The 11,849-nt window shown below is 39.5% G+C and overlaps 2 protein-coding genes across 2 annotated transcripts; one reads left to right on the top strand and one right to left on the bottom strand.

Annotated features, from left to right (window-relative positions):
- Window positions 1-1,159: 1,159 nt before the first annotated feature.
- rac1a (Rac family small GTPase 1a) lies at window positions 1,160-6,855 on the top strand. Its single transcript, XM_058405973.1, has 6 exons — window positions 1,160-1,392; window positions 3,376-3,447; window positions 3,610-3,727; window positions 4,092-4,154; window positions 5,212-5,371; window positions 5,602-6,855. Exons 1-6 carry the CDS (start codon window positions 1,358-1,360, stop codon window positions 5,730-5,732), a joined length of 579 nt encoding a protein of 192 aa, XP_058261956.1. The 5' UTR covers window positions 1,160-1,357; the 3' UTR covers window positions 5,733-6,855.
- On the bottom strand, window positions 6,628-10,934 carry crym (crystallin, mu). The gene is made up of 8 exons (XM_058405972.1): window positions 10,651-10,934; window positions 10,423-10,573; window positions 8,902-8,964; window positions 8,714-8,815; window positions 7,943-8,126; window positions 7,723-7,844; window positions 7,377-7,461; window positions 6,628-6,998 (listed from the first exon to the last, which is right to left on the bottom strand). The coding sequence occupies exons 1-8, from the start codon at window positions 10,815-10,817 to the stop codon at window positions 6,934-6,936; spliced, it is 939 nt and encodes a 312-aa protein (XP_058261955.1). The 5' UTR covers window positions 10,818-10,934; the 3' UTR covers window positions 6,628-6,933.
- Between the last annotated feature and the right edge of the window lie 915 nt (window positions 10,935-11,849).

Raw genomic sequence — 11,849 nt, 5'->3', positions numbered from 1 at the left:
CATGAACACGCCTACAATAATGACTTTTTCTGTTACAAATGTAGGACAGAAAAAATATCGTCAGACCCCGGAAAGTATATGATGCAAGTGGGGAAACTACCCAGAAAGTATTTCTGGTAAACCAGTGATGCACTAATACACTATCTGACAAAAGGTTATTGGATATGTGATCACACCCTTGTGTTCCTTCCCCAAACTGATGCCAAAAAATTGGAAGCACACAATTGTTCAGGATGTTTTTGTATGCTGTAACCTTACGGTTTTCCTTTACTGGAACTAAAAAGACCAAACGTTTTCCAGCAAGACAATGTACCTGTGCACAAATTGACGGCCATGAAGGCACGGTCTGCCAAGGATCTGGTGGAAGAGCTCGAGTGTTCTTCACGTAATCCTGACCTCAACCCCGGACATCCTCACCTCACATCGGTGTCTGATCTTATTAATGTTCTTGTTCATGAATGATCACAAATCCCCATAACCATGCTCCAACATCTAGTGAAAAGCTTTCCCTGAAGAGCAAAGGATATTCTAAGCGAAAGGAGGAATACATCTGGAATGGGATGTTGAACAAGCACATGGGTGTGATGATCTATTGGACCTGATCTATGTATTGCGCATTGATCCTCGATGAGCAAGCCTGAGATGACTGTGCCAAAAATAAATAAATAAAGTAAATTCCCAAAAGTCTGAAACTAGGGAGGATCCAAACACAAAAGGAAACCCTTCCTCATCCGGGTGATGACGATGATGAGGATTATTATTATTATTATTATTATTATTATTATTATTATTATTACTTGGCCGGTGCAGGGGAAGTTCAATCTTCAGAGTATTCTTCTACCAAAAATAAAATAAAACGCCCATATATGAATAATAATTCCAGTCAAAAGAAACAAAAACACACTAACCCCAGTGGATGGCGGTAGAGCATCAAAACTATCCTGCTTTACTTTTTTTCCCACTTCTATTCCGAACAAGCCCCGCCTTCTGATTCAAGGATTGGCTAGAAACATATGCGCGCAGTAAATTCGTCCAATCAGCGAGCTGTGCGTACTTTTAGCCAATCACGGTACGAGGAAGGTGACCGTCGTAATACGGTTGGCAAAAAAAATATCACAGGGAGAGGGTTTATATGGCAAAGGAGCGAGAAGAAGAGGGCGTTAAAAGAGCTGTGATTTTATTAGGAGTGTGTGTGTGTGTGTTTCTGGGTGGTGGCTGCTGTTTGTTTAACTGGAATATCTCTCGGTGGCTGAAGGCTTTGGAGTAGCTCAGTTAGTATAGGAAGTTTTTTGAAAAGTTTGTTGTAGAGATTTATTTATTTATTTATTTATTTTATTTATTTTTGAGCAGCAGTGAAATGCAAGCCATAAAGTGTGTGGTGGTCGGAGACGGGTGAGTGTGTGTTTTATATGTATATTCATATATATGTATGTGTGTTGGTTTACCTGTTCTATAGTTGGTCGTCTCGCGCACACATTGTTAAATACAAGTAGTTGATCGTCTCGCGCACACACGCGCATTGCATTGCTGTGTTAATCTGAAGCTTTGGCGCGAGACCCTGACGCAGTGTTAGTGTTAATGTTAGCGGTGTAGTTGTGGTAAATACTTTTATACTTTTATCTCTATCTATCTATCTCTCTCTCTCTCTCTCCCCCCCCCCCCCCCTCTCTCTCTCTCTTTAGCTCCCGGGCTATCAGTTTCATAAGCTCCGGTAGTGTTCCGCATTCCTGTAGAGCTCGTGCTCATGTAAATGAAAGTCAAATCCTGTGCTGTTATAAAGCTTAACGATGAATAATATGTTTATAAATCGTATTTATTATGTTATAACACGTTTATAACAGCCAGTACAGGGCGTCAAAACCCATCCGTTTAGCCACTTATTAAACATGTAGTTTTGTCGTGTTTGTTAAGGATGCTTAAATCCCCCAAATAGCGTTGTGGTTGTGTGAGACAACACAATTATCACTTAGAAAAAGGTTTTAAATCATAAATAAAGTCGCGTATAGTTGTTAACATTTGTAAATAAATGTTTAATAATAGTATAACAGTCAGAGGTGAGTCATTTAGTGTGTGTGTGAGATAAGCTGTTTCTCAATGTAGAGACGGGGGTAAATGTTATTGTTGTAACTAACTGGACAAACCTTTACATGTCATGTTATATAAACATAAATCAGAAAGGGATGAGATAACCTCATCATAAATAAAACAGAATGTAAAAATAATTCAGAGATCAGTTAAACACTTCGGCTTATACAGGTCTGTCTTGACTTTTTAATAGTTGTGAGAGTTATTGTTGTCATATGCCCATGTCTGTGTGTGTGTGTATCTATGGATATATCAGGCATAACATTATGAGCACTAAAAGGAGAAGTGAATAACACTGATGATCTCCTCATCAGGGCACCTGTTAGTGGGTGGGATATATTAGGCAGCAAGTCAACATTTTGTTCTCAAAGTTGATGTGTTAGAAGCAGGAAAAATGGACAAGCGTAAGTGGATTTGAGAGAGTTTGACAAAGGGCCAGATTGTGATGGCTAGACCACTGGATCAGAGCATCTCCAAAACTGCAGCTCTTGTGGGGTGTTCCCGGTCTGCAGTGGTCAGTATCTATCAAAAGTGGTCCAAGGAAGGAACAGTGGTGAACCGGTGACAGGGTCATGGGCGGCCAAGGCTCACTGATACACGTGGGGAGCAAAGGCTGACCCATGTGATCCGATCCAACAGACGAGAATCTTTTTCTCAGATTGCTGAAGAAGTTAATGCTGGTGCTGATAGAAAGGCGTCAGAATACACAGTGCACAATGGATCACGGCTGTTTTGGCAGCAAAAAGGGGACCAACAGAATATTAGGTGGGTGGTCATAATGTTATGCCTGGTCAGTATAGATGGATAGATAGATAGATAGATAGATAGATAGATAGATAGATAGATAGAGAGAGAGAGATATTGGTAGATGGATATATTATACGGTGCTGTACCATTTATGTATAGGTGAGGTAGGTGTGTGTGTAAGTATATGTGTGTGTATACAAGTTATAATATAAGTTGATATGTGACCATACAACTTTTCCTTTATTGGCTAAACATCTTCAAATCACATAAAATATTGAGTCACGTTAAATAATAAACAGTCTAGGTGTTATTATAGCATTTTAAAGCAGAAGAGTTGATTTACTTAATTAGAATGGACTCCGGACTTTTTCCATAAAACTAGGAAGTTCTGTGTTTTTAAAAATCTTGTATTATCTCTGCATTTGAAAATGTTTTACACTGCAGTGTTATTTAAAATTTGGTATAATGGTACTCCAGCACTAATATACACTTATTCATATTAATGTTAATATACATTTATTCTATGCTTTTTTTAAACTACAGGGCAGTGGGAAAAACATGCCTTCTGATCAGCTATACCACTAATGCCTTCCCGGGAGAGTACATCCCCACAGTGTGAGTAACATTACACACTTCTCTGTTAAAGTCCAGGAATCACCGTGAACAGCCTCTAGCTGTGTCTCCAAACATTTCTCAACTTCACTGTGCTCAGTAGAAGTATTTGTCCTGTCTTGTCATGTACACACAAACAAATTCTCTCTCTCTCTCTCTCTTTAGGTTTGACAATTATTCTGCAAACGTGATGGTAGATGGGAAGCCAGTAAACCTGGGGTTGTGGGACACAGCAGGACAGGAGGACTACGACAGACTCAGGCCACTCTCCTACCCTCAAACGGTACAGCGTTGTGAATATTAACACTCCATCTCATTTCAACCCTGATTATTGTCCTTATTTTATTTTTTTCATGTGAGCCTGTCGTGCCAGCGCCAGTTGTTATGAAAACTCTGTGCTATTTGTTTCACTATGGATAAAGTATCCTTTTGTGTCCTAACCACTACTTATTCTTCTAAATGAAACTCAATGCCTCCTCTGTTTGCACACTCTTTTCCATTTGAAGATCTCGCTGCTTCTATTTTCACGGCAGTTCCACACGGCAGTGCTGATTCGAGAAAGGGAGCGGAAATGATTTTGCCTATTCTACACTTCTGATGAAGTTCCATTTCATATTTGAGTTTTTTATTTTTTCTTGTTTCTACAGGACGTGTTTTTAATTTGCTTCTCGCTGGTGAGCCCCGCCTCGTTCGAGAACGTCCGTGCCAAAGTAAGCAACTTCCTATCGAAACCTGCGTGGCTAAGAAAGTAAAATGAAATTAATTGTTAGAGAAGTTCAGAAAAGCATCTGGAGGGCAAGGAAAGAGGAAGAGCCCAGAATAATGTGTCTAGTCTGGAGTATTGCGTAAAGCAGTTCCAGTATTTTGTTTGCTCACGCTCTTGTGGCTGTAATATAATTCTGTTGTGAAGCTCATAGACCTCAACGTTGACTCATCCCAACACCTCAGAGATACAGTATTAGGGACTGGGTTTGTAGGCGAGTTATCACTGTGACGTGTGAGTAAGAGAATAAACAAAGAGTCGCTGTATTAAACTGGATGAAGCTGAATGTCGGTTCAGCACAAGATGGATTTAGTACGGCGTGGGGCAGCAGTTGCTCACAGTTTTCCATTATAGCATCATCCCACTATTTGGAAAATCTGGGTCATCTTATTTATTTACAGCTCGTTTATTTTCATCTTATTTATTTGGAGCTTTGGAAGCTTGTAATTCCTGAAGCATCCTCCCAGTTCCACTATGTGAAACTGCACAATGTAGATTTTAAATGTAGATTATGTTTTACAGTAATGGCACTTCCTGTAAGAGACACACTATCATAGCATGACTGATGATGTATGTTTGACTACATCGGAGTACTAATTAACTTGTTACTGGAAATAAACAGATAAATACTGCATGAAGCATCCATGGCAAGATATACCACTACATTTGATCTTTTTACAAATTGAAAGACGGATTTCATGCATCCAGTAAAATTGTCATTTCAAGGCAAGCGGGCTGAAATGGCATTTCAACCATTAGTCACTCCCTACATGTCAAGATTTATTCTCCTCCTCAGTTTGTTTACTTGTAAACTTGTAATCAACCTCTAAATCTCATATGCTTAGTTTAATCTCACATTAGATAATGCTTTTGCCAGTAAACTGCATAAACCGTATAATACTATACATTCCGGATAAACAAGATTAATTATTAAGTCCGTATGCATCTATATTTATATTTTTATATGTGAAATCTGAGTGACTCGTCTCCTCCTTACCCCACAGTGGTATCCTGAGGTCAGACATCACTGCCCCAACACTCCAATCATTCTTGTTGGGACCAAGATCGACTTAAGGGAAGACAAGGACACTATTGAGAAGCTGAAAGAAAAGAAACTCACTCCTATTACTTACCCACAAGGCCTTGCTATGGCTAAAGAAATAGGTTAGTAGTAATGTTAATAATAAAGCCTCTTGGAAAATCTCCCAGTAGTAGTTTGCTCCGGTTTTCACATGCATGTAACCTAATTTACATTACTAGCTAGTTATTATTTAGATTGTGCCTGTAATTTTACAACCTTGTGTTTTCTTGTGTCTATCGTCCATCTCGTATATGTTGTAACCTCCCATGAACCGGATACTGGATAACATATTTAATACGTTTCTAATGTACAGGTTCTGTGAAATATCTGGAATGCTCAGCTTTAACTCAGCGCGGCCTAAAGACCGTGTTCGATGAAGCCATCCGCGCAGTCCTGTGCCCACCACCGGTCAAAAAACCAAAGCCAAAGTGCCATATCTTCTGAACGAACCGTCCACAAAGAGCCGTCTGCACTCATCTGAGGAGAGGCGTCGGGAACAGTGGGGAAGGAGGATGTTAGGAATAAGAGGGATGACACTATGAACCACATACGTCTCTCTTACTTGCATATTGTAATTATAATTAGATCAAGTCAGTTTTAGGAGTGTTTTCTTTTCTTGAGGAAATGGGGATGATTTTTCCTCATTATATCCCTTCACATTAAGTAATTCCTGCTGCCTTTTAACACCAAAACCAAATGATCCTTTCTTTATTTTATCCGTGAGAGCCTATATATTTTGTTTACACACTGCGTTTTTATTTTTAAAGAAAATGTAAAGTTGCCAGAAATGCAAACCTACCTTTAATAGCCTTTGCTTATTCTATAAACACTATTTTTTTTTTTGTGATTCAGAAATTGCATACTGCTTAAATCATATATATAGATGTACTTTATTGATCCCTGAGAGGGGGACAGTTGGGAATCAATTTTTTTAGGATTTTATTCATTTTTATTAGTTCGTGTACATATTGGGGTCAAATATTTGGTACATAAATGTTACACTAGAAATCGCACGTGTTCACTGACCGGTTATATCACCAGAGCTTTCTAAATTACTACACGGAATTCGGCTCTAGGATTATTCATACGTGCTGCATTTACTCATGCAGTCGTAGGGAAAGAGGATGTGTTTATTCCAGCCCAGTATTGTATAAAGCCTGTTGTTTATCTGATGTATAGATTATAGATCGATGTTCTGCTAGCTTATACAGTGAGAATGAGAATTGTCTGTCCAGAAAATCTGCTGTCAGGATGGAATGATGCTCCTGAGAGACGTGCAAGTGTAACTGAAATCCCTTTTAACGGGAAGGCACACTGAGAAGACACATACGAGAACGAGTTGAGAACAGATGATTTATTTTTCTCATGCAAGGTTTCAGTCATGTCAGATGTTTTATTTTTACCGCACTCCTGCTACACTTCCAATGTATTAACAATATTCTGTAGAACTGAATGAGAGTCTTCATGCTTCAGTGATTTCATAAAACAAGTGTTAATCAGTTAGTTCATCTGAAATCACTTTCCACTGTCATGATTATGTCTGTTAAATAGAGATTTACTTCATGTGCCTTCGTGTTCTGTTTTATAAATTAGAGTTGTTGTAATTGTGCCAAACGCCGGCTGGTGACTCTCCACATCACGTCCTTCACTGGCTGCTCTTCCACTTGTCAAACACGAGCTTAGCAGCAACTGCATCTTGTATCCCCATTCCTGCATTGCAAAAGAGAAGCTATACTTAATCCATTTCCGTTTACACCCAGCAACTGATGTTTAGATCAGCACTTGACTCACTTCAAGCATGGATGGCTAAAGCAAAGAGAAACAAATCTTAGTGAATATATTTTGCTACACATCATTTCTTGATTTAAGTCCTAGAACTGAATCATCACTAGCTGGAAACAACTTTAAATAGAAGCAAAAGAAGTCCCTTTATTGTCTCGGGGGAAACAAAAGTCGGTTATCAAAAAGCAAACACTGGTGAGACTTAGCAGTTCACATTTTCTTATCAGTCTGTCTGCTTGTGAGAGAAGCTGCCCGAATTCTTCCTCTAGTCTAATGTTGCCTGTACTTAACGGAAAAAAGTTTTACCCAGCGACTTAAACACTGTCGTCTTGTTGCGCAAGGCAGGCCGAGTTCCATTTAAAACTTCCCCGACTTCAGCAAACACCTCTGCCTGGAAGAACACCAAAATTAGATTCAGATTAACCCTGGAAGTTAATACATCATTTATTTTCTTATATGTACAGTACGTTCTCTGAGCACACCCGGCGTGCTTAAAGGTTTAAAGTTAAGCGAGTACTCAATCCCAAGTAGCTCAGAGATCATTGCTGTGATTCAATAGAGGAAATGATAAGTGATGGTTATGAATGTCTTGCATGTGTCCTGAATTGAGTCACTGGATATAAATCATCAGCAAAATAAAGTGCAGGCTCACTCCAGACAGAATGATGTCTCCTGACTCCACTGCAGCTCCCTCTCTGGTGTCCACGTAAATCACGGCGTCTCTCATCAGCACGTCGTCGAGTTCTCTCCAGTCTGGCCGACAAGCTCCGACCGCTAACGTTTACACAGAAACACGTTACACAACCCGGTGTCCTCTGGTTACACTACACCTGTATGAAATCATATATAATGAATGTGAAGACATTTCTAACCTGCAACATGAGCACCGGGTTTAACCCACTCCCCAAACAGCACCGGTTCACTAGAATTAGTGACTGTAATGATGAGGTCCGCTCCATGCACTGCCTCTTCGGCAGAAGTAAATACTTTCATGGGACCCTGGACCCTCGCTGCAAACCGCTCAGCTGTCTCCAGTGTCCGGCTGCACACACGCACCTAAATACAACACAGTGGCACGGTACTACACATATAAAGAAAAATAATAATAATTAATAAATACCCTTTAATGAGTTATTTTACTATGTTCTTATACTATATTAATTGTCTTTAAATGGTTTATCATTATACAGAAATTAAACATTTTAAGAAGTCAGTCCAGTTGACCAGAGAGATGGGACGAATCAGCGGCTGCCTTCAAAAGCCTATTTTAAGGTGTCTGGAATAAGCATGTGTGTTAAATATGTAAGGAATAACACACAATGGGGTGTGGTGTTACAGGAAATTAATTATTATTATGGATTGTTATGATCTGGTTCCGCTTATACCACTGTAATTTCCCAACAATTACATTTTTACACGTCCATTGACGTAAGCACCACACAAAGCACTTGTATCCGTTTATAGCTGTCCTTGAAATGAGTTAATCAGTGATAAAGTGGTGTAAAGTGATATGTTTATATTCGCCAAACATTCCTATTCTGAACGCTGAGGTGAGGCTATGCAGCATGCCGAAGTGAAACAGAACAGATTGGACGAGGCGTCTATTTCTGACCGATGGACCTTTTCACCTTTGAGTTGTTTACCTCTTTAAAGGAAAAAAGCCGCGTGAAGATTTCGTAATGGCTGACAGCCTGGTGGCCGCAGCCGAGGATGCACAAGACGTCTGACTGAGCTGGCATCAGCAGCTAGTGGAAGAAAGTCAGTGTTTAATGTCGTTGCTGTGTCATACTGTGACAGGACCTGAAATCCAATAACTTAATAAGGGTCTTACTTTAGCAGAAATGGCTGACACAGCTGCTGTCCTTTTATGGGTGATATCGAGACCATCCATAACCTGTCCGAGAGCAAAAAATAACCATGAACGTCAGAAACTACAGTATGTTTCCTTGGCTATTCTATGCGAATGGTTACAGTGCCTTGGATAAGTATTCAACCCTCATAAACTTCTCCACTTGCAGTGTTACAATCAAACTAGGATTATTTGTCATACACTGACCAGGCATAACATTATGACCACCTGCCTAATATTTTGCTGCCAAAACAGCCCTGACCCGTCAAGCACTGTGTATTCTGACACCTTTCTATCAGAAACCTAATCTGCAAAAATGTCTGAACCTGCCATCACATAAATACTCTTCACCTGTATTTACAATTCTCAAAATAAACATACATTTTCCCGAACACACCCTAGAGTTTGGTAGAAAACATACTTAACAGTAACCATGAACTCAAAGGAGGTAATCAAGACATGCCCAGGATAAATGATCAGTCACTAGCAGGTCATTCACAAGGTCAGTAGGGCATTCAAAAGAAAAGCAACAGCCCAAAGATAACACTAAACATCATACTACCACCACCGTGCTTCAGTTTGCAGATGATGTTCTCAAGGAGAACTTTTGTCCCAAGCATAAAAAGCATAATAATAAAAAGTTCAGTGTCTGTCTTATATAATCTTACTTTCTTTTACTATTTGTATTGCTATTAGATTAGTTTATTATTATTTGTATTATCCTAAGTATTGTGCAATTTTTTTTTTTATTTTCTTTTATAATTTTTTACATAATTTCTTTTGTTTTAATATCTGTCTTTTTAAATTTCTTCCTGTCTTTAGGTTAAATACCTGCACGTTACTGTCTATTGCCTGCCTTTTAGCAAACTCCAAGTGGCGTTTCATTTATATACAATCCATCTTTGTGAAGACTTTCTTCAACTTATGTGGGGTGAATATTTTAATCAATCAACTGTAATACACACTATATTGGAAAAAGTTTTGGGACACCCCTCCAAATCATTGAATTCAGGTGTTGTTTTTCTGGGGTTGGGCTCGGCCCCTTAGTTCCAGTGAAAGGAACTCTTATTGCTTCAGCATACCAGGACATTCTGGACAATTTCATGCTCCCAACAAAGGGCAGACCAGCTCCATATAAAATTCATGTGCATGACGTCCCAGTTTTGGCCTGGCTCACAGTCTGCGCTCTAATTCATCCCAAAGGTGTTCTATCAGGTTAAGGGTTACTTTATGGACTTTGCTTTGTGCACTGGTGTACAGTCATGTTGGAACAGGAAGGGTTCATCACCAAACTGTTCCCACAAAGCTGGGAGCATGAAATTGTCCAAAATGTCTTGGTATACTGAAGCATTAAGAGTTCACTGGAACTCAGGGGACAAGCCCAACCCCTGAATTCAATTATTTGGAGGGGTGTCCCAAAACTTTTTCCAATATAGTGTGTATTACTGTACCTGATACTATAGTATTACTTATGAAAGTTTTAAAAGGCTTTCATGGACTCACCGCTCTGACATTGCCATATTCAGGGTTAAAGAGCAACACAGTGGCTTGAGTTGATGGTAAATTTAAGTTTCCTTCCCTTCTGTAGAAGGCCACCATCTTCGTGCACAAAATGTCCTCATGTGCAATATATGCAGGCATCAGCCCCAAATACCTGTTTACAGAACATCAGTGTTAGGAATCTGTTAGATGTCAGGTGTCAGATGTGATGTTAAAGGGTCATCTTCATACCCGTGGTGATTGTGTATGGGCATCACAGATCTCACGGGCTGCACCACCTCTGAACTGACCCCTCGGGAAAACTGACCCAGAACCTCTTCCAGTTTCGGGATCAACTCGTCGTAACTAAGAAAACGTGCAACGACGTCGTCACTTAGAAACACGGGCTGTTCAGCCATTTTCCTTTTCCAGATTTCCAGATTCTGTTCACCAAGGAGGAGACGCCTGCCACAGAGCGCACGAGCACATGACTTGGACTTTATCACAGTGTGTTATTCGCGTGCGCGTGTGAAGTCCACCAAGGCAGGGAGAGGCCACGCCCACGTGCTGCTCCGCGCCATCAAACCGGAACGACTTTTATTATTACTATTAATAGATTCATTAATTATTAACTGAGCAGAAATCATGTTGCAATTTTGAATTAACTAAAAAAAAAACATGTTGTCAATAATGTATTATTTCTGTGGCAATTTCTTTTAATACAATATAAAAGTTCATACACTGGCACTCAAAAAAAAAGAAAAGAAAAAGAAAAAACTTTACTTTGAGGCCCTTAAATAACATTGTGTATAATTTCCAATATTTATCTTCTTTTTAAGGGGTTACTACCACATGTTCCAGGGTACTCTGGTTTCCTCCCAACTCCCTAAAACAAGCCAGTGGGTGGACTGGCTATGATAAATGTGTGTGTGCGTGTGTGTGTGTGTGTGTGTGTGTGTGTGCGCGCATGGTGCCCTGTGAGGAACCGGTATCACACTCCAGATGTATTCCCACCTTGTGTACAGTTTTCCTAGGATATGCTCCACCACCATCTGATGAAAATAAAGTGGTTACCAAGATGAATGAATGAAGGTGTGCGTCTGTTTTTACCTCGTTAGCACACAATAGTATGAATACTGGTGTTAAATCCTTTTTATAAACAATAAATACACATTCTTAATCATTTAGTAGGTCTGCACTCATGGTGACTGTACATCTGAATGTATATATTAATGTAAACTGTATATACACTCAGTACAAACCTCAATTAATCATAACACTCATTTAAGTCCATTCTGTATGTCTTCGATTCTAGCCTGAAGTTGTACAATAGTATATGCTGTGTTTAAGCAGTGACGTAAACACTAAGAAATGTAGATGTCTAGTTTCATAGTTGCCACTGAGCTGATAATAACCCCTCACCAACACCAACCACAAAAAATGAACAGAGA

This window comes from Hemibagrus wyckioides, linkage group LG13, assembly GCF_019097595.1.
Source record: "Hemibagrus wyckioides isolate EC202008001 linkage group LG13, SWU_Hwy_1.0, whole genome shotgun sequence".
In the NCBI taxonomy this organism is placed as follows: Eukaryota; Metazoa; Chordata; class Actinopteri; order Siluriformes; family Bagridae; genus Hemibagrus; species Hemibagrus wyckioides.
This window is presented reverse-complemented; position numbering and strand designations above follow the sequence as displayed.